We start from the raw sequence: 23,893 nt of genomic DNA on the forward strand, positions 1-23,893 counted from the left end.
ACGCATCAATATTTTGTTCAGCAGGGTGGTGGTGGGAGTGAAGCTGTTGACCTTCTTATGTTCCGTTTAGCCTCATTCACCACAAAACAAATGAGCAGAATTCTGTAACGTCACGGTCATGAGGACATCGCATGAAGATCGGCAGTCCTGCTGCACTTCCAGCCCGGGGTGTTTTTTTTTAACGGTGGAGCGACATAAATTATTCTTTTTATTTTTTTTCTCATTGCATATCACGGTTCATAGATACACGGCCGTTACACGGTTCATAGATACACAAACGTGGTGTGTTTGTTCAGTAAAAGCAGCGATTCGCGCTTTTTTTTCCACAACGTGCGCTGAGGACTCAGCTGTGTCCAGGACGCACAGCAGGCCTCACCTACCTCACACACACACAGAACATGCATGTGAACGTATTCACACACACGCAGATGCACGCTTCCCAATGGGCATGAACACACACACACACACACACACACACACACACATGCAAATGCAAACACACGCGCTCAAATCATTGTTGCTATTTTTACCATTTCGAAAGCGCTCGAAACTTCTTTTTATTTCTCTCTATTTGAACATCTGTACTTTCTTTCTTTCCCTTCCTCCATCCATCCTACCTCCTCTCTCCCCTGCCTGACAGACTCATTAGGAAACACTCATTAAGCCTCCAATTTATCCCCATCAGGCCCAGCAAGTGAGAGAGGGGTGCAAGTAATAAAGAATAGGCGAGCGCGAGCAAAGTACAGCGTGTGAGGCAGGCAAAATGAGGAAAGGAGTCGGGTGAAGAGTAAAAATAGCCCAAAATAATCTCACATCAGCACGGACTCCTCCCGGAGAGGGGAATATTTTACTCTCCTGTCATAATTCACCAGTGCTACTTGCCCCAGACAAAATCACCTTGTTCAGCCAATAAGCACACAGCATTCGCCCATACACTGACCTCAGACCAGATGCTCGCTGAGCCACGGCCTGGAGGAATATTGACATTTCCCGGCCAATGGCTCTCATGTCTTGTGACGGGTGGCAGCATACACCACACACTGATGAAAAACCTGAACCTTTCTATGCTCGTGGAACAGAAAAGGAAGGAGTCACATTCAGTAAGTGGCAAAATTTTGGTCAAGCTATAATGCAAGGGTTTTTTTTTTTTTTGCTGATAATTTGTAGTCAGCATCATGTTTAACCCTAGGCAGAAGTGAGACCTGTCCACAGACTTTCCTGATGAGACAAACCCCAACAAAGGCCTTCAGTGGGATTCTCAGCGCCATATAAGGAAGCACCACTAGGTGGAGCTGTGTGAAGGTGAAAAGAAGCTGTCAGGAGATTCGATTTTATTTTGCCACCCCACTTTATTACTCCAAAAGTTATGAAAAGTTACTGTGAAGGTTTTGAGCAATCGCTACATCCCAGAATGTTTGGGTGTTTGGGTAAAAATAGAATATTGTCTCATATATGAAGACTGTCAGGTACTCATGAACGGTGAAGCTACTAATTTTCTCTCATAATTAACAATGCCTGGGAGTATTTGCATTGCAGTTGCATTAATATGCAAGTCCAGTGCAGGAATAATTGAACATTACACCCGTCACTTGCGCCATAATTAGAATTAAAATGATCTTGCTCATTACGCTCAGAGATAAGCAACGTTGGAAAGGTTGAGGTTGGCCGAAGAAAAGCAGGTAAAAACCGCAGGTCTCACGCACGAATTTCATTTTCCATGTTGTCCATCGCCGCACATCCCTCCGAGAACACGACGATGTCACCTCCGTGTGAAAGTGGTGTGGGGGGTGACCACCGGTCACATGCCTCGACACAGAACGCTTCTGTTTGCACAGTGGGGCCGTTAAAAGACTCATTATTGATTTACACAGAAATTTACTCTTCAGCCGATACGCCCGTAGATTCCATCCATCACCGCCGTTTCAATAAACAAGAACGAGGAAACGAACCCCGCGCTCAGCCGCCGACCCGGAGGCACAAACAGACACGGACCTGCAGTTCGGTCCCCAAACACCCTGCACAACAGTGACATCACCGCGGAGCGGGGGGAGGGGGCGGTTTATCTGCGGGGGGCAGAAGGTTCGGTGAAAGCGCGACGTGAGCACTTGATTTCTGAGCCTCATGGTGCCCCGGAGCTATTACATAACACACACACACACACACACACACACACACACACACACAGGCTTGTCATCCACGGCAGCTCATAAAAACGGAGCCTTTCCCCTGCTTGTCTGTCTAAAGTGGGCTTTATCTTCTGATAAGTTCATTTTCAAGATGGAAGTGATCTTATTACAGAATATGAGAACGTGTGTGCGGCCCTGCTGACTACGGCTGTCTGAGCCTCTCAGCGTCCGGTCTGGACCGCCGGCATGCCCCGGCCGCGAGGGAGGAGGGACAGATAGACAGAATAAGGGGGAAGGGGGGGACCGTAAAAGTGGGCGAATGTGGGAGAGGTTGGTCAAACGCGACATCAACGTTTCCTCCTCCTGAAGACCGCAGTGCTTTCAGAATCCCGCTAATAACTCGCTCCTCTCCCCTCGCTCGCCTTCTTCCGCGCCCCTTCAATCCATCAGCCGCGTTCAGCGGGGGGTTTTGGCGCGCTAATGGGGAAGCCTGCGAGAGTGGCGCCGTCTCTACGGGCTGAAAATGCTGATTGGGCACACCGCAACATTCCACTCATCAATGTTTTATTCACGTTCCTGCAATCACAACAGCGGAAAAGCCGGGATTAATAAAACAGTACAAAACTTGCCATTTTCCCTGAATATTTACATCTACGGCATTTACCGGACGCCCTTATCCAGAGCGACTTACAGTCAGTAGTTACGGGGACAGTCCCCCCCTGGAGACACTCAGGGTTAAGTGTCTTGCTCAGGGACACGATGGTAGTAAGTGGGATTTGAACCTGGGTCTTCTGGTTCATCCAGCAAGGTGCCACTGAGCAAAGCACCGTCCCCACACACTGCTCCCCGGGCGCCTGTCATGGCCGCCCACTGCTCACTCAGGGTGACGGGTTAAATGCAGAGGACAAATTTCACTGTGTGCACCGTGTGCTGTGCTGCTACGCAGCACAATGACAATCACTTCACTTTCTTTCACCCTTACCACGTTTAAAATGCCAGGCAGAATTCTTATCAGCTTCTACAGGAATATTGTCACTAAAACCACGACAGACGCGCACAAATACTAGTTTAGTCTATCCCTGTCTGTTTGTGGTCGCAGGGGTCACCAGATGCAGCGAACGCGCCTCCACTTCCGGGTCAAGGCGGCACCGGCTGCTGGCGGAACACCAGAGAACTCGTACAGCGCAAAAAAAAAAAAACAAGAAATACGCAACGTTCTGTGTTTCTCCACGAATCGTGCGACCGACACAAGTCATTTATTTTCCCGTGAGCCCAGAACCTTCCACAGCTTCAATGCATCATGCAGCAACTCCTATTTATTACGCCATTTACATGAAGAGGGTAAATAAATGATGGCATGCGAGTCGGTAATCCGAACTGTCGTGTGCCGGGCCAAGATATAAGATCCCCGTTTGAAACCGTAGCCCGGTTCTCAGGAGAGGTGAACATTTCCTCAAAATTTCCGGAAGAGCCTCTAAGCGAATAAAATCTAAACCCATTACAGGAAGTGGAGGCCCCGAGTGGGTCGGCGGCGCTCGACTAATCGCGCAATCAATTTATAATCGATGCTGACACGGGGCAACACTCCAACCCCGCCTGGAACGCAAGAACCAATTAATCCGCGTCGGAGAAACGGGAAGCTGCTTACGTTAAAATGATCGCAATTAAACTAAAAGCTGCGACCGAACTGCGCACACACGGTGACAAAAAACGCGCTCTGCAAACCGAATAAAACGGAGCGAACGGGAGCGATTAATCGTCAGGGGCTGCGGCGGGAGCCCCGAAATGGCGATGCACGTGTTGCCATGTGTGCATAATCCACGTATCTCACACCGAGCTCTTCATGAAATCCACTTATCTGCTCCCACAGAATGTGTGTGTGTGTGTGTGTGTGTGAACAACACGTAACGAGTGAAAAAGGGCCACACACACATGAACCGGTGAAATTCCCCAAAATAACCAGAGTTCCGCTGTCCGGTGATTAAACCCCCCCCCGTCTCAGGGCAGCCCGGCGCTATTTAACACCCCCATACAACACGCACACTCGTCTGCATCACGTTCGCGTGTGTGTGAGTGTGTATCTACATACTGTGCTTGTTCAATTGACATAAAAAGTTTACTAGCTTGCATTAGGTTTATCAGCCACAAACCGATGAACACAATCGAGCTGTGGTCCTCAGGCCGGTCCCTTTCTGGGGTGTCTGGTGTGGTTCGGGGTGTTGCTGATGACACACACACACAAACCGAGACACACAATCACACTCGACGCCTCCGCCCGTTCCACGCAGCTGCCCGTCACCGTTATCGCGCTGTAGTTGCTGTAGCCCCGCCCCCTCGCCTCAGCTCACCCCGGCTCACCTCCGACCTGTCAATCATCCCCAGGACCCCCTTGATCGTAATGGAATCATTATGACCCCTGACCCCAAGCTGTGCCCACAAGCACACACGCAGACGTCAACATTTTATCACTGGCTGTATCTATTTAACAACAAGTCGTTTATACGATCCTCTTCTATTTTTCAATCCAATATGGTGCACTTTTAATTTGAATGAATTACTGCGCCGTGATGTCCAGTGACGCGCTACAGGGAGAAGAACATGGTACGCGGTTGTCCGGAACGAAACCCGATCTCCGGTGACCGGAGCCTCCTACCATCATGCGATGCCGCTGCTTCTTGGCTCTCCGCACGTTGTTGATGAAGCGCCGGCCCATTTTCTTGGCGTACCACACGGACACGAACATCGCGGCGGAGTGCGGGACGCTCGGGCGCCGCGGCGACGACGACAGCAGACAGCGCGCGCGCCTCCCGGAACCGGAGCGCGTGCGGCAGGGAGAGAGAGAGAGAGAGAGAGAGGGGGGAGAGAGGGAGAGAGAGAGAGACGAGGGGGAGGGGCTCAGGGGGCGTTTCCGGTGCACATGTGACACATGCACATACAACAAGGCATGGGAAGGCGACACATGCGGCACCGGACAGAAGCCGGCGCGTCAGAGCGCGCGGACGCCGGAAGTACGCATGCAGCAACGCACGCGTCGGTACCACCGATGTCGAGCATCGGGACGGGGGCGCAGGAGGGACAGCCGTCCAGACCGAGCAGGGGACCGAAGTAGGTTCGGTGCGCGTCACCGTGCCAACTCCAGAAGGTCCGGCCAGGAGGAAGAGAGCTCCGGACACGTCTGATCACTGGGCTGCAGCAGCAGCACTCACATACCCAAATCCGTACAGCGTCAGAGCTTTGAAGACGCGCACACACTCTCACACACACACACACACACACACACACACAGTAGGAGGAGTGGGCAGGGGCAACCAGACAGCTCCTCCTCTCACAGGTTATTAACACAGCGGAGTCTCCAGGGTACCCAGCATGCAACTCTGACCGCCAGGCCTGTTGGTAGGGCAGTCAGAGTGCGTACCCGACCGCGGCGATGGTCCTCCATCACATGGAATAAGTGTCACTTTGCTGGCACAGGGCCCCCAGGGTCACCTGGCAACAGCCTCAGGGCCAAACAACCGACCCACATGCTGCCGGGCTAACGAAGGCCAGAGCGCCACCACAGCAGGACGAGGGCCGGAACAGGGGAGAAGGCAGAAGGTAAAGAATGTAAGGTGGTGGTAGTAGCCTAGTTAGTAACACACTCGTCTGTGAACCAGAAGACCCAGGTTCAAATCCCACGTACTACCATTGTGTCCCTGAGAAAGACACTTAACCCTGAGTGTCTCCAGGGGGGACTGTCCCTGTAACTACTGACTGTAAGTGACTCTGGATAAGGGCGTCTGGTAAATGCTGTAAGTGTAACATGTAAGAAGTTGCAGAAGATGGGAGGTGGGGTGAAGCAGGAGTAGAAAGATGGAGGGTGGTGGGGGAGAGGCAAACCGGCAGGGGCACTAATTCCTGGCTCCGCGCGATGGCAAATATTGATTTACCGATCACCTTTTCATTGTACTCCGTCGTCACAAACACCCAGATGACCATATACCTCACAACCTTGATGAAGATGAGTGTATTCCTTGCCACATCAAACACACACTCGCACACAAAAAAAAAAAAAAAACACACACACAATCTCTTTCATACCAACTGGTGTGCAGAGGAACTAAAACGATTCTATGCATTTTTGTATGTGTGCACAGTTATGCATACAGGGTTAGTTTTAATTGTGCATATGTACATACATGTGTCAGCAAACACACACACACTTTTGCACACTTGTGACTATATCAACACTCACATACACACACACACACACACACACTATACAGGAATAACATGTGAAAAAGAATGCAAACAGAAACACACACACACACACACACACACACACACACACTGGGAGAGGTGTTATATAAGTACTCGCTGTGCTGACACACTCACTTCTGTAAATAAGACTTCACTCCGTTGCTCTACTACTGCACAACTACCCCCCCCGCCCCTTTCTCCACCCCTTCTGTTCCTTGAGCCCCGCCCCCCTGTACCATGCCCCGCCCCCTTCATCTTGCCCAGACATCATCTCCACTGCAGGTCTCTGTGCTTTCCCTCCGCAATTCTCGCATCCTGCCTCCCGCCTCCCCTTTATTGCCCGGGCTCCCTCCCTCCCTCCCTCCCTCCCCGGCGGAGCGGCGCTCGTCCTGCTCGGTAATTACTCAGGAGCTGCAGGGACAACTTTAAACATTTATTAAATAAAAAAGTAAAGGATGGGGGGGGTGTAGAAGCCAAGATACTGAGAAGTGCTGAGCGTGGGTGGGTGGCAGGGGAGCTGCAGAAAAAAAGATGGAGGGGGAAGAAATGAGAGAGAGAAAAGAAAAGAGGAAGAGAGCGATAAAGAGCGAGAAACCAGACGATGGATAAGGAAGAAACAGAGAAACTCAATAATATCTCCTGCACACAGAGAATACAACCAAAACCAATCTGAATCACAGATTGAACTCAAGGAAGTCATTAAGACTGTGGAACGTGCTAGAACCTTCTACAGAACTTTTTCACTGCTCACTGCAGACTGGCTGCGTACGTTTAGCACACAGCACCACCATTTTAAAAAAACGTACAAGCGGAGAAACCCCGACACTGATCACCATCTGGACTGAGAACGAGGAACCAGAAGGCCTTTCAGAAAAATGTTACAGATCTTCAGGCTGCTACAAAAAAACTTCAAATGTTGAGGACATAGCACACAATATTTGGGTGCTCTGGGGAATAGGGGGACATGTAACATCAAATATGTCTTCAAGATTTATGTAAATAAACAAAAAGAAACAGGAAGTAGCTGCTGGAGAGGCGAAGCTAACTACCCAACAAGTCCTTTTGGTTGGTATGTAATTAACCGGCAAGATGAACTTTAATGGATGTTTGTTTTTAATGGTTTAAAAAGGACAATTTTCTTCTGTATTTCAGTGAACGTCACAAAGGTGACCTCTGCTGCAGACTTCTCAAAACCACGCCCCCTACTGACCAAGACCCACATGCAGATTAACAGCGCTTTAATTCAAGTGAATGCAACACTCACGTCTTATAAATCGCACTAAACGTGTCATAGCTAAATTATTCTTGCTTTTAGTCATGCCCAGTGACATTTCAAGTGAAGTGAAGTGATTGTCACATGTGATACACAGCACACGGTGCACAGAGTGAAATTTGTCCTCTGCATTTATCCCATCACCCTTGGTGAGCAGTGGGCAGCCATGACAGGCGCCCGGGGAGCAGTGTGTGGGGACGGTGCTTTGCTCAGTGGCACCTCAGTGGCACCTTGGCGGATCGGGATTCGAACCGGCAACCTTCTGATTACGCTTCCTTAACCGCTAGGCCACCTAAGTTCAGGTCTAGATAGTTGGGTCAGACACACTTTTGTTGCTGCACCAGTATGCTGTCCTGAACAGAGGCATTGCGGAGGGATTATCACAGTTTAGCAACATTTCACTTTTTTGCGATCTTGAGAAAGCAAAATTGGCTTGTGTGTGTGTTGTGATGATGTAAACAAAGATGATATCCGTGGTGCACATTGACACATGCAATAACCTGTACCATTACGCATTCTCTGAGTACTGAAGAGCCCAACCTGGAATGTTGGGTGGTAGTATCCTAGTGAGTAACACACTCGGCTTTGAACCAGGTTCAAGTCCCACTTACTACCATCATGTCCCTGAGCAAGACACTGAACCCTGAGTGTCTCCAGGGGGGGGACTGTCCCTGTAACTACTGATCATAAGTCGCTCTGCATAAGGGCGTCTGAATGCTGTAAATGTTTTCATTCCCACAAAGGAAAAATCCAGGACTTTGTAGAAATACTATTCTGAGAGAGAGAGTGTCACTGATCACTGAAAATTTGTACGGTGACATTGCTAAAATAATACTCAATTACAAGTAGAAGTACTGGTATTAAAAAATACTAGAAATTTTCTAGCAAATGAAATATATCATCAACCATGGAATAAATTTGGCTGCTAGACTTCTCAACACCACAACGTTACACTCTCACATTTCAGTAAATTATTGAGTGTTTTCAGATTTCGAACAGAAAATGCCATTCAAATGTTTGGCTATTATTTCAAATTTCAAATGTCACGTACACAGTCATACACGGTATGTTATGCAGTGAAATGCTTTTGCGACTGCTACAGACCTCAATATTTCAAATATTGCAAGTATTCAAGAGGAACCAATATGCAAATATTGCAAACATAACCAAATATTACAATTTTATGTTTTTAAACATAAAATATATTTAACAGGTAGTATGAATGTGTGCAAATGTGTAAAGCAAAGTGAAAGTAAAGTGAAAATTGAAGAAGTGATTGAAAGTGCTGGAGTGTATTAGTGTTCTATCCTATGTAGTGTTGTTATGGTTGAAAGCTCGTATAGCCTGCGGGGGAGAACAGTCCATTGTTGGGGTGGCTGAGGTCCTTCACTATCTTCTTGGCCCTGGTCCAGCACCATTTGCTGTAGATGGATTGAAGGTCAGGGAGCTTGGTACAGATGATGCGTTCAGCTGCTCGAACCACCCTCTGTAGGGCTCGCCTGTCCTGCATGGTGCTGTTCCCGAACCAGGTTGAGATGGTCAGGATGTTCTCTATGGTGCAGGAGTAGAAGTTCCTAAGCACCTTGGAGAGCAGTCTAAAGTCTCCCAGGCGTCTGAGGTGGTAGAGACGCTGCCGGGCCTTTTTCACCACGGTGTTGATGTGACAGGACCATGACAGGTCCTGCCTGATGTGAACACCGAGGTAACAGAAGCTGTCCACTCTCTCCACTGGGCTCCTGTTGATGACAGGGGTCTGGTAGGTCCTCTCCTGCTTGGTACTGAAGTCCAGGTGGAGATTGTTCCGCTGGCACCAGTTCTCCGGATTTCCAACCTCCTCCAGGTAGACCGTCTCATCGTTGTCGGAGGTCAGTGGAGTTTGTAGTGGCTGTACAGTCGTATGTATAGAGGGAGTACAGCAGGGGGCTAAACACACAGCCCTGGGGGGCTCCAGTGAGGGTGATGGAGGCTGAGACATGTCCGCCCATCCTCACTGCCTGTGGTCTCCCAGTTAGGAAGTTGGAGATCCACTGACAGAGAGAGATGAGCTGAGTCCCAGGTGCTCCAGCTTGGTGGTGAGTATAGAAGGGATTATCATGTTAATTGCTGAACTGTAGTCAATGAAAAGCATTTTAACATAATTAACCTTCCGAGTGTCCAGGTGGGTGAACCATGTGAGATGGCGTCGTCTGTACATCGATTGGGACGGTAGGCAAATTGTAGTGGGTCGAGTGTGTCCGGTAGTGAAGAAATGATGAAGTCTCTGACCAGCCGTTCAAAGCACTTCATCACTACTGAGGTGAGGGCTACAGGGCGGTGGTCGTTGAGGGAGGCAGGATGGGGTTTCTTTGGGACCGGAACAATGATGGACTCCTTGAAGCATGTGGGTATCACCGACTGAGATAGAGAGAGGTCGAATATCTCTGTGAACGAAGGTGCTAGCTGGTCCGCGCAGGCTCTGAGGATTCTCCCCGAGATGCCGTCTGGTCCTGCTGCCTTCCTGGTGTTCACGCTCCTGAAGGCTCTCCTCACGTCATGCTCGGTGACGACGAACGCGTTTTTGGTGCTGCGTTTGGAGTCTTCCTGTCCGCAGCTGTAGGCGGCGCTTTAGCTGCAGCCTCGAAGCGAGCATAGAATGTGTTCAGCTGTATTTAGTAACAGAGTAGATTACTTACTTTAATTTGTGCTCCGGTAGCGTTAAACTTACAAATTCACTCAAAAAAGTACAAGCGCCCACCAAAAATACTTAATCAGAGTAACGTGAGTATCTGTCATTCATTAAAAATGACCCCTGTCATTAATGTTTAACGTGGCTCCGGGTCACAGACGCCAACAGTGAGCACTTGCATGAAATCTCCAGCACTTGTGGAAACCCGCCTGGCCACCCCGGATTCATCTGACAGCTGATCAGATGAAGCCATGCGGACAGTCCAGGAGGAGAAGGTGTCTGCAGGATGGATGGGGTTATATGAGCAGGGCCCAGTTAGGACCGGGTGGCCGTGGACTGTGGCACCACTGGGGTGACAGATGCAGGGGGGGGGGGCCACTCACTCCTCTCACTCATGTCGCCTCCTCACCAGAGAGGACCAGAGAGGCTGTCGCCATGGTTCGAGTGGACTTCATAATGGCGTCGATTACATCAGAGAGGTGAAATTAGTGTCACTCTGACATACACCCACAATCCAACCTCCACCCCTGCCTCGTCCACTGCAGAACGCTCTCTGAAGAATCACGGCCCATTAGACAGGCCGTTTGCTTCACACACACACACACACACACACACACACACACACACACACACACACAACAGTCTCTTCTCTGAAGGGCTGTAATGGGAAGACTCCAGAGTCAGGCTCTGACAGAGTGATCAGCTCTGACAGGCTGGACCCTCAAAGGGCCGAGGAGCCCGATTCTTCCCAAACACGTCCACCTCCTGGGGCCATCCCCCTGTGGCTCCAACATGCCATCCCTCTCACTTTCACATCTCTCTTCATTCACTCCTCCACCGCTGATGGGATTTAACAGCCCGAGCCTCGGCTCCGTCGAGTGAAAAATGGCGCTGGGAGCGGCTGGGTGCGGAGTGCCACTGCACAGTGAATAAAAATGAAATAACAGCCTGACTCAGAGCCTGGAGTTCATTCAGCCAGTAATTTCGTGTTGGGTCGCGGCTCTTCACTATTCGATGCCACAGCGACATTCAGAAACTCCACTGCAGATAGACATCGGCACTCCGCTCAGGACCAGCAGACAATAATTTGGTGGCTTTTGAGATACACAACAGTGTATAAGTCAGTGTACGTCAGAATGTGTGAGCGGGGAAAACGTGCCATTCACTTTATTCAACCAAGCTGTGGACAGAGTTCCAGTGACATCTAGGGTTTCAGGGTGACATCTAGGGTGCGGCAGGTATATTCCTAAAATATTCGTTTGTGTTTATAAACATTCACATCGTCATCTGTTTGAATGATGTTGGATATTATGAATGAGTGTATTTTTTTTCATATAATACACTTATTGTACTTGTCATTTAATAAAAATAACTGATGAACTCCAAACCACTTAACATATCTTAACAAATTTTTATAAATTTGTTCTAGACAATGATATCATGCCCCCAAATAGCAGACTTTAAGCAGAGTAACCAATCATAATATTACTGAACTACACAGCTTTAATAATATAATAATATATAATTATAATATAATAATATATAAAAATATTCTAACAACAGAGAAAGTGCTGGGCAAAATGCTGGGCCAAAAACCACAGAGCTGACCTTCTGTGACCTGCACCGCTAAATGAAGCGAATGACCATGAGATTCGAGCTGTGTGCGGACGTCCCGGCGCATGACCATGGGTCTTTATCTGGTGGTGTATGCTCCTCAACCTCCCAGCAGCACCGTGGCGTCCTGCCGCGCTCAACAGCCTGCGCGTTAATGGTTTTCTACAAAAAGAGACTCTTCTCATCCGCCTCTTCTCTCAGTATCCTCCACATTTTCTCTTTTTTTTGTGTGTGTGCGTGCGCACTGCCGTCTGCCACAATCATGTTTTAAATGCCAAAATTCACTGTGGCCGTTGCCATGGATACCAAAAATCCTGCTGTGACCACCTGGGGACCTGAGCCCAAGTGTCTGTGTTTGCGTCCTGAGTGTGTACGGCTATGAAAGTGCCTCTCAGCGGCTGCAGGATTTACTTTTATTGATAAGGGGAAACCCCTTATGTGATCCGCCCAACCCTACTGAACACTTTTCACACCTGGTATTAACACTGACCTAAGCAGGGAGAGCCAGTTACACACTGACCCCTAGTGGCCGAACTTAGTCACTGCAGACACGACTCACCACCTAATAAAAAGTTTTGATAATTACACAAATATTGGTTTTCAAAGTTTGTTGCTTCAGTGTTTTTAGATATTTTTATCAGATGTTTCGGTTGTGTACTGAAGAATAATTACAAGCATTTAATACGTTTATAAGTTCCAAAGGCTTTTATTGACAATTGCATCAGGTTTATGCAAAGACTCATATTTGCAATTTTTTTCCCCCAAGACCGCTGCAATTCGCCCTGGCATGCTGGGCCAAATCCTGACTGATGGCGACCCATTCCTTCATAATGAGTGCTTGGACTTTGTCAGAATTTGTGGGTTTTTTCTTGTCAACCCGCCTCTAGAGAATTGACCACAAGTTCTCAATTGGATTAAGGTTCAGGGAGTTTCCATGTTCTGTTCCCAGAGCCACTTAGTTCTTTGGCCTTATGGCGTGGTGCTTCATCATGCTGGAAAAAGGCATTGTTCTTCAGCAGACTCTTCTTGGAAGTTTGGGAGAAGTTGTTGTCGGAGGATGCTTTGGCACCATTCTTTATTCATGGCTGTGTTCTTGGATGAGAAGCAGCCCCACACATGAAAGGTCTCAGGATGCTCTCCTGTTGGCACGAGACAGGACTGATGGTGGTGCTCACCTCTTCTGCAGACAATCATTTTTCCAGATGCCCCAAACAATCGAAAAGCGGCTTCATCAGAGAAAATGACTTTACCCCAGTCCTCAGCAGTCCAATCCCTGTACTTTTTGCAGAATATCAGTCTGTCCTTGATGTTTTTCTTGGAGAGAAGTGGCTTACTGCTTACAGCCATGACAGGTGCCCGTGGGGCAGTGTGGGAGATGGTCCTGGTGCTTACTGGACTTTTTTTTTGCAATGCAATGATGACTGCACGTGTTACCTTGCAAGTAACCATAGTTAACAGAGGAAGAACAATGATGTCAATCATCACCCTCCTTTTAAAGCATCCAGTCTGCATGACCAAATGATCTCCATCCTTGTGCTCGTCAACACTCTCACTTGTGTTAACCAGAGGATCACCGAAATGATCTCAGCAGGTCCATTGTGGCAGGGCTGAAATGCAGTGGAGGTGTTTTTTCATGGCAAGTCGCTTTGGAGTCACATGTAAGTCGCTTTGGATAAAAGTGTCTGCTAAAAAAGTAAAGTAAAGTAAAGCAAAGAGGGACTAATATACTTTTAATATAATAAAAACGGAAGCGGCAAACTTTGTGAAACCCAGTGTCTGTGTCATTCTCAAAACTTTTGTCCACGACTGTAGGCGCTTTTCAAACCTAAATAGGTTAATTACTGCTTAACAAAATTAACTAAATAACTTTAATGTCTCATAATGTAATAAATATCAATGAACAGCCCTTAAAACAGACAGATTATAGCAAATTTGGTGGCATTACAAAACCTCCCTGTGTCAAAGATTGATTAAATATTGATTCACTGAATTGCAGAATATCCTTATTTTCACGAAACAATGACATGATGTGTGTAGGGAAAGAGATTGTGTTCTATTGCATGTTGTAAGTCACTCTGGATAAGGGTGTCTGTAAAATGTAAATGTATTGTTTTCTGAACAGATATACAATATTCTTCTCCATCTGTAGACTTTTGCTCATAGGAGATCATTCATTAGTTAACAAAGTTGTGAGAGACCGACAGCCAGTTCTTCTAGAACATCTCTACATATCAAATCAATATTACAAACACTTTCACTTTTTATGTATTATTATTTATGCATTTTATACTTTTATACTGTTTTATGCATTTTATACTGTACATAGTCCCTTCGAATTTACTGTTGGGACGAGAAATACCTTTACTTAGTATCACAATTGCGTACAACATCGGCACAGGATTGTATGTCCATGTGAAACAATATTTAAAATATTTAGTATTTTATTATCTAAATACACATACAATCAATCCTTTAAATATACAGTGTTAAAGGCAATTTACTGCCACGCCGCCACTTGCTGAACGGTAGACTGTTTGCTGGCTGAGTTGCAGTAAATGTCAGGACATTGATTAAGTCAACATTAAGCTGGAGGATCATTTATCATAAGCAACACCGGCTAGATGTGCGCATCTTTCTCTCAGTTGCTGGACAAATGCATCTGCTGCACGCTCAATGAACGTCTATGATGTAAGTTCAGGACTGTGTAAATATTAGAGACCACGGGAGACGAGGTAAACAAAAAAATATAAAACAGTGACTCACTGTGGGTGAGAAGTGAGAAATGTGCTTGATAGATAGATAGATAGATAGACAGACAGACAGCACATCACTTGGATTAAATTCAATTCTACACACAACACCCCATAATGATTATGTGAAAGTAGTTAACTTAAGGTTTTGGCAAATGTAATAAAAATGTTTTAAAAATTATATAAACTGTCCATTCAGCAAGACAAATCACCACACAGACAGACAGCGAGCAAAAAGGAACCACAACGTTTCTGAAAGACAAATGACTGAGATGAAGAGTGAGGCCAGATCCATCATCTGTAAATGGATGGTTGAGAAGAAAATGTAGAAGACGGAGGAACATTTTCAGTTCAAAGACAAAGTGACGTCAAAAACAGCTAGATGGAAGTGTGCTGCTTGCGACTTTTTGAAAGGACACGATCAGAGATGTAAATTTGGACTACAGCAGGACCGATGGAAGTGATGAGCAGAGAAGGTCATGCCGTGGGCTCAGACTCATGTGACAGTGAACAGGAGACGAGGGAGAAACGCGCAGCTGCAGCGTTCAGCCTGCAGGAGGCGCTCTTTGCTTACCAGAGTGGAAACTGCAGAGGTATAGAGAGGGGTGTGAGCGGCTGACATCAGCACCGGCTGTAAAGAAAAAAAACACAAGAGGAAGAGGTTCACTGAACAGGAGGAAGAATGAGGAGAGGCAGCAGGAAGTACGGGATCAGAGTCAGATGGATGTGGATGTTGATTATGGTGAGTGCATCTTGCGTTCTTCACTCTACAAATTCATCCACTAGCTCTTCCCACAGGAAGCTTATGAAGTTAATGAAGGAAAGGGTGCATGATCCAGGATCGCATATCTTATTCCTTCATTGTCAACATGGCATGTATAATATTCTCACACGTAAATTAAAGCAGGCCATATACAAGGGATGATCGTTTTTGCACACTAGAATAAAACCTGGGAAAAAAAATAATAATAAAATGAAGATCCTAAAATTGCATCTGAAATTTGGCCAGTGATGTAGTTAAACATGAATAAAAATTTCAATTGTCCGTTTTCCTGTCCACACATAACGGACAAAAGTCAAGTAGCCGTTTCCCATGCAAACAGCAGAGGATACACAGGTTCAAATCTCACCTTCTTCTGGAATGAAGGACTGTTTCAGGAGAACCTTCAACATACAAACCAGCTAAGTAGGACAACATTCCAAAAATAAAGGAAAACACACAAAAAAAACCTCTCAAATTCCCAACAGAGAGGCTCAGGAAAGCCTGTGTGGCTTGATGCTCGTGCGTGACTGTGAATAAAAAAAGAAGCCGAGCTTCCGAACTCGAGGGGATCCCGAGCGCCACACTTCTATCCCGTCACAAACGACCCGAAAGCACGCCGCTCTCCTTCACGTGGCCCAGTGTTGGCCTAGGGGACACGTGCGGAAGCACGAGTGCAATACTGCTCAACAATGCACATTGTATGCATTTTCTATGCATGTGCAGATTAATATGGGTAAAAAGAGGAACAAAAGGCCTCTGATGCTGAATGGAATGGTGAGCGTGCACTGACGAGAAGTGACAGAGGGTGTGTGTAGGAGCGCCTCCGTGTCATGTGTGCAAATGTAGCAGAAATAATGCTGTGACTCACGTGTCATATGGCTGATGATATCATATGGAACGACAGCGGCTTTTAAATGCCAAACAGTGCAAATATCACTCACAACTCCTTATTATAAAGACTTAAAAAAATTCCAGAGGCACCTTGGGAAATATATATATCATATATATATATATTCGGGACGGTGCAGAAATCCAGTGTAACACTAAGGTTGGCAGAACTCTGGTGCAAACAATTTATTAATCCAGAAGTCTTTGAGTCCCAGTATTTACGACAAGAAACCAGTCTGATGGCAAACAAGAGCGACAAACCATCTGTGCCGACAAAGACAATGTCAAAAGATGTTTCACATGCAGACAGCTGGGGAAAAAGGGTGAAAGTGTGCGACAAAGATGGAGGGGGGAAAGGAAGAGGACTGAGAGAAATGAGAGGGGGACATAAATAGAAACTGAGAGATGAAGAGAGGATGATAGCGTGAGAGAGAGAGGTAGTCGGTGTGGAGCCAAGCTAGCCCGGGTGACTGACCTTGAGGCCAAGGCAAATGTTCCTGAGGCGCTCGGGAAATGAAGCCCATGTGTTATTCCAATCATAATCATGTATTTGATATATAAGGATCCTACCATCTACCTGCAAAAAGGGTTATTTATAAAATATTGTTTGTTTGAATTTGACTGATTAAAATGCATAGGAAGCAGGGTGCTGTAGCACCACCAAACACAGTGGTTTCTGTACATTTAAAAAAAAAAAAAAACATTTTACTGAAACGCGCTCTAGTTTACTGATTAGTTTAACGCAGTTTTATTCAGCGATAACGTTGTCGAGGCGAACAAAAAAAAAAACTAAAGTGTTTCCGCCCGGTTTCGAACCGGGGACCTTTCGCGTGTGAGGCGAACGTGATAACCACTACACTACGGAAACCTGCTGGTGAGTCCAAGAAACAACACTGGAAGATATAATGTCATACAGAGAATAAACGGGAGAATATAGTCTTATGGATGCTATACGGGAAGATATACATTGTTATGGAGAATATACGGGAAAATATACAGTCTTATGGAGGGTATACGGGAGAATATACAGTCTTATGGAGAATAAATGGGAAAATATACACTCTTATGGAAGGTATACGGGAAGATATACAGTCTTTTGGCGAATAAATGAGAGAATATACATTTTTATGAAGAATATACGGGAGAATATACAATTTTATGGAGAATAAACGGGAGAATATACCGTCTTATGGAGAGAATATACATTGTTTTGGAGACTATACAGTCTTATGGAGAATATACGGGAGAATACAGTTTTATGGAGGGTATAAGGGAAGATATACAGTCTTATGGAGAATAAACGAAACAATGTGGAGGGTATACGGTCTTATGGAAGATATATGGGAGGATATATAGTCTTACGGAGGGTATACGGGCACGCCTCGGGTCCACGTGTTTTTTCATTCCGTCTATGTTATCCATTAGCACTAGCCCTTAGCCGTTTCCGTAGTGTAGTGGTTATCACGTTCGCCTAACACGCTAAAGGTCCCCGGTTCGAAACCGGGCGGAAACATTCTTTTTGAACGGTAGAATTATAACATTATAAACGCCGCAGCCCATATATGGCAGTTTATGCTATATTAAGGAATACCATTTCAATTAAGAGGTTTATTTGGTCAGCACAAATGTGTAGCATCACACTGGCTCTGCTGGCTTGCCCTGCCTTCTCCAATAAGAAACACACATGCACCAGGCCATTCACATTATTATGTATTTTTCTCTCCATTGCGTTTATCCATGTTAGCAATTAGCCGTGGTGTAGTGGTTATCACGTTCGCCTAACACCGGTTTCGAAAGGTGGAATCGGTAAGCTTAACTTGTCTTAACCTTTCCCATGTATTTTCAATGGTAGCGCTTAACACTACGGATGTAATATATTTCTGGCCACTACGAGTTTGTGGCGCTGTTGCGATGCTCTGCGTTTGAATAATGATTATTCTTTTGGGATGAATGTAAAAATGACTGTGCGAATGTGCTGTTTTATTTTAATCTCAGTCACGCTCGTGGTGACATACTGCACGCTGCTTATTAAAGGCATTAAGTAAAAATCACCGAGCGCTGTGATGATGCCACACTATACTAGAATGGCTTTTTAACAGACTCACCTTAACCTGCTTGTATTAAAGTTATTTTAATTTATCAATCTGACTGTTGGATTTCTCAATAGGTGTCAGACATTGCATTCTATGTAAGAGGGTATTCCATAAATCAGTCAACATTATGATTATAATTCATAACATTGTTGAAATTAAGGCATTAATAATATGCAAGTATCAGAAACCGCACCCATGTCTTTTATTGTACAGTTTGTCACAAACCCCTTTTTATTATCTTCAGATAAACCTAAAATGTATTTTTCTTTTACATTAGGTCAACGTGCACAAGAAAGCATCGTTTTTCCCAGAGTAAAATCCCTTTTTCCTGAAGGGACCACTAGGTTTTCTCCTCCTAGTGCCAATTGTAGATGGATAAAGAACAAGCCCAGTCTGCAGGACAGGAGAAAGTGAAGTGATTGTGATACACAGCAGCACAGCACACAGCGAAATGTGTCCTCTGCATTTAGTTCAGGATATGAACCGGCAATCTTCTGATTGCGGGTTCATTCCCTTACCCGCTAGGCCAGCACTGCCCCTGTGCATGGATCCTATATGTGTCCTATGTGTGTTGTGTTTGTCAATGTGTATGAGTGTTAAAACAAGCCCATGGACAGGAGGACACACACACAGGATATATCTCTGTTTTGTGTGCAGAGCTGTGAAGGTCATAAACGTCCTTTGGCTCAAAGTCTTGGCAGGAGCTCCATTACCCTCTTTATCCCAGTTACCCGCATCTCAGCTTGGGTTCTGACAGGGGGCTCTGCTGAGTGCCTTCAGACCTGCTGGGTGTGTGATGGCGGTCACAACTCTGTCTGGCTTTTCTTGCCGCCTGGGTCATAGCAAAGTCCAGTTTAACAAGCCTAAACAAGTTTTGTTGGAATATATTTTTATTGTATGTTCTCAGCAGAGCTGGTCGACATGGCAAAAAAAAGAACACAATCACACTATACTTTCCCATATAGCAATCAATTAGATTTTTCGATTGATTTTTATCACATTTTTTCTGATATTGTCAGACTGAAACTGAAGACACCAGTTTCTAAGGAGCAGCATGGACAAATAGCATCTTTCAGCATTTTATTTTTGCTTAGAATTGGAAATGTTTTGTTCAGTAACTCATGTGGTCTCATGTGCATGCTCCTGTCAGCTTGCACCCGTTTCCGGGATAAAACCTAAAACCCAGGCAGTGCAGCATGATTAAACTTCAGTCGTGGCTTTAGCAAAACCGTTGAGTAATTCAGTAACAGCAGGTGACACGGTAGGCTTTCTATGGCACAATGGGAGGTAAAGATGACTTTATGGAGGAGGGGCGCCCTGTGGTCCCAAAGGAGCTCAACAGGGTCATCTGAGTGGGACAGCAAGCACACAGGCACGGCGATGGGATAAATGGCTGAGTTTAGACAGTATGGGGTGCAGGGTGGGTGATGTAATGCTGAGGAGCAGATACCAGGAGAGTGCGCGAGTGTGTGTGATGATCCAGGGTCATGACCAGAGAGACGGGTGGGCATGCAGCACAGGAGCACAACTAGCGTATTAAATAATTCAGACTGGAGTAAACAGCTTGGTAAGTGTTTTAAGCGGACAGTATGGCTCATGGGATTTCCCTTAAGAGCGTGTATGTGTGTGCGTTCTTGTATAGGTATAATATTCCATGAATAAAACGACTTTCTAAGCAGGTATTAGTTGTGTTTGAGTGCACTGTGCGTGGCATCTGTGCGGCGTCTGTACCTTAACAGGTGAGATGTGCGTGTGAGGGGCGTAGCCGTGCAATGTGTCCATGGCAGCCAGGTTCTTGTCACTCGTGTGCAGCATCTCCGCACTCTTCCCATGTGTCAAGTGGGCGGGACTGTGCTCCAAGGGGGGCGTCTCCTCATCCTGGTAACGATATTTCTGGAGGGGAAGAGAGTCATAAATAAAACATTTTTACAACCTGCCTGTGGTTGTTTTATGATTTTAATTATCAAACAATTCAAATCCAACCGAGCAAAGAGCTAGGTAATGGTAATTGCTAAATAATCCTAAATAAAATCAAATAAGTTATGATTTTAGTAATTATATTACAATTCATTTTCCTGACACTACAAGACACATGGAGTATGGCATGTGACCTTGGTCACATTCCCCACAATACAGTGGGACATAAAGCACAAGTCCCAGGACAGGTGCAACACCTCGTCCCGTACATGACCAGAAGAGCCCCCAGGTGAGGTTTTTAAAAAATGACCGTCGTCTCAGAGAAAAGAGGGAAGAAATGCAAGAGGAGGAGAAGATGGGGATGCAGTCAGCACTTCTGCTCTATCACATTACACTGAGCCAGCAGTCCCACAGGAGAGAGAGAGATGGGGGGGACTGGGGAAGGAAAATGGTGCAAGGAGGAAGAGAAGCAGGAACAACGGTAGGGGGGGATGATGGAAGGTGGAGTACAGAAAGACGAAAAGAAAAGAGTAAAATGCCACACAGGAGACAGACCCCCATATTACAGCACAACGGCGTTCTGCTCCACGCATGCATTTCGGAAAATGCCAATATTGGAATATTTTATAGATCAACATGCATATTTCATTTTATGATTATTAACCGAAGGCTGATTCCGCTTGTCACACTGCATATACGCAATGTTTCCATTATAATCAATTTGTCAGACTACAAACGGCGGTTCACATTCGAATCTCAAAACGCAGTGGAGGCGGGCGTGAGACGGTGGCGAACGTGGTTGTGCTGCTGCTTCATTGCTATGCAGTGTGCTACCCTGGGAAAGAGCAGGTTTATAAGCATTTCCAGGCAGCTGCGGCCCTCAAAACGCACCCTGCATCCCCTCACCCGGCCCTGTCTTCCTTGACCACACACCACCACGCTGCAGCTTCCTCACCCCGTAAACTCCACACTGCGCGCATGCACACCATTTCTCCATTTCCTGCGGTTGTGAGTCTCTTGGAGGCAGGTTCCTGTAATCAAATCGCACCGTCGCCCTCCTCATCCCTGCACAGGAGGGACAGGCAGCTGTTCACCAGCGGTGGATGTGAAGAGAAATATAATATTAAATTACACTTGTTCAGCTGCACAATAGGACTTGCAAAAGCAAAGCAGAACAATAAATCAGGAAAAAAGAACTATGCTGGGAACAGAGCCCGGCTGAACATGTGAGCTGGTTAACTAAGATGCATTGTGGGTATTTATGACAGGAGGAACCGGAACAGGGATTCGCCACCATGTCTACAACACTAAGAAAGGCTGGAGAGAGCAGGGAATCGGACAAGGAGGAGGACCGAGGGCGCTTGTGAGGGAGAGGTGGAGCAGGAGGACACAGCAGTCCAGGAGGACGCGTAGTGGCAGTGGGCGCACTCGAGGGAGAGGAAGGTAAAGTCCAAAAAGCGAGTTGAAATCCAAAAAGAGAGTCAGCATATGGCGAGGTCGATCCGGAAAAAGGCGTGTATCCAATCACTACTAAAGAGCGGATGAAGACATACTGTAATCGGCATAATCACATCTAATACATGTACATTTACAGCATTTATCAGATGCCCTTATCCAGAGCGACTTTCAATCAGTAGTTACAGGGACAGTCCCCCCCTGGAGAGACTCCGGGTTAAGTGTCTTGCTCAGGGACACAATGGTAGTAAATGGGGTTTGAACCTGTGTCTTCTGGTTCATAGGCGAGTGTGTTACCCACTAGGCCACCACCTCCCTTGTAACATATTAAATGTTAACCTGCTTCTCTTTGCTGCAATGACCATCATCTCACAGCCCATTGGTCCTGCTGTGCACCTGGATGTCACCTCTGACCTCTGCCCGACAGGGTCAGTAATATGAATGTCCATGCTTGTCCTCATCTGGAAACAAGTCTGTGATTTCATTTCTTTTGTCCTGCATCATTATGTATGTCCAGTCACAAAGGGCTGCGCTTTAAATGGTGCAAGGCACATAAAAAGCCATTAAGCAAGGCAGCACAGTTCTACTTGTGCATGTATTTAAATGCAAGCGTGTGGATGACTGTGGCTGTTCCCTGAAGGCCTGTGACAGAAGAATAATGGGCTCTCCCAGCAGATGCTGACTGTAACACTGGGCTTGTGCACTAAATGGGTCAGAGACGGCGTGTGTTCACCGTCACCCTCCAGACGGTGTTAGAGAGGGAGCTGAGTTTAGGCCTGGAGACGAGGGCACGTGGGGGAACCGGTTGCCTATACAGTAACATTCCAAAATCACGGTTCCTGCATCCACAATCCCTTTACACACCTTCCCAAAGTAAATGAGCTTCAACGGGATGCTTAAAAAAATCTAATTACTATTTGTCAATTGCATAATAATTCCACAAATACAAAAAGTGCATTTTATCATGCATTATTGAATTATGCACATTATAGTAGGAAAGCTTATAAACCATTAAGAAACAAATGTGAGTTCCTCAGTGGCCATCACCCGTCTTCTTACTTCAATAAAACCAATAAAGCCAATAACACAGCTGGAAGCCGCTTCATAAAAACACACATCATCTACTGAACAATCAGCTTTGAGCAATTATGATAATAAGCAGCGCTTTATGGCACCAAAAGTCATAAACGGCAGCTGCACATCGTTTTCCACCGCCGCCTCCCTGAGGCATTTCTATCGTGCATTTTTATGGGACATCTGACCGAGGGGGAGTCTTCCTGTGCTCAGTTCCGGTCATGCCAGTAAGGACCCAAGGACCCAGAATTCCCAAGACGGGCTTCCGGATCAATGCAGGCCTCAGGCTGACGTCCCATCGATCTCAGGGCCTTTAATAATTACCGAAGTCTCCTTTTAGGCTTTGATTACCTCAGAGTGACATCAGATGTCAGGAAAAATGGTGACATCATGGACCGGGACCACGTGCCCTAAAAATGCTTTCCACAATATATCATATTTAACCACCACATACAGATAAAAGGACAATGGCTGCTGGCGAGGGCACATTTCGTTTTATGATGCAGAAGATTAATGATGAAGTAATGATGCCAACATCTGATTCACACATTCAGAATTTATGAATACAAATATTTTATTCTCCTCTCGCTACCCATCATTAGTCCACTCGGCAAAGCCCAGGGTCAGCAGCAGTGTATAGGGTTGATTTAAACAGTGCATATTTTTTCAGGCTGCTGTCAGTAGAGATATAAAGAAAAGTGTTTATTACAGCAGTCATCAGCTCTAGATTATTTTAAGCCTTTTGGGTTTATTTTAATGTACACTGAAATACAAGGCGCAACCTTTGTACGACTGGTGAATTATGACAGCAGTTTGCTGCTATTAGTCACTTCTGCCATGCGATGTTCACACGACGAAACGCAAGTGTAAAGGCTGACATTCAGCAGAGAGCCAGCAGGCAAACTGCATGGATAGCAGCGAGCGGCAGGGCCAGAAGGACCACATGCACATCCCAACCCATTCCCCACACCCTCGCAGCCTCATCTTTATTTGCTGCGTTTGGAGAATACAAATGCCTCACCCACCAAGCATATCACCC

General features: G+C 46.2%; 1 protein-coding gene and 2 non-coding genes across 4 annotated transcripts in view; 1 reads left to right on the plus strand and 2 right to left on the minus strand.

Moving 5' to 3' along the window:
- dlg4a (discs, large homolog 4a (Drosophila)) overlaps positions 1 to 23,893 on the minus strand; it is a 42,064-nt gene that overhangs the window by 14,596 nt on the left and 3,575 nt on the right. For both annotated transcript variants that reach the window (XM_028982405.1, XM_028982404.1), the window contains exons 2-3: positions 20,140 to 20,301; positions 15,239 to 15,295 (exon numbers count right to left, since the gene is read on the minus strand). In XM_028982405.1, coding sequence (XP_028838238.1) covers positions 15,239 to 15,295; positions 20,140 to 20,301 — 219 coding nt within the window. The remainder of the gene's footprint in view (positions 1 to 15,238; positions 15,296 to 20,139; positions 20,302 to 23,893) is intronic.
- Positions 17,111 to 17,183, minus strand: trnav-cac (transfer RNA valine (anticodon CAC)). Its single transcript has one exon. It is a non-coding gene; the product is annotated as a tRNA-Val (tRNA).
- Positions 17,756 to 17,828, plus strand: trnav-aac (transfer RNA valine (anticodon AAC)). The gene has a single exon. It is a non-coding gene; the product is annotated as a tRNA-Val (tRNA).

The sequence above is a fragment of the Denticeps clupeoides genome, chromosome 6 (genome assembly GCF_900700375.1).
Source record: "Denticeps clupeoides chromosome 6, fDenClu1.1, whole genome shotgun sequence".
In the NCBI taxonomy this organism is placed as follows: domain Eukaryota; kingdom Metazoa; phylum Chordata; class Actinopteri; order Clupeiformes; family Denticipitidae; genus Denticeps; species Denticeps clupeoides.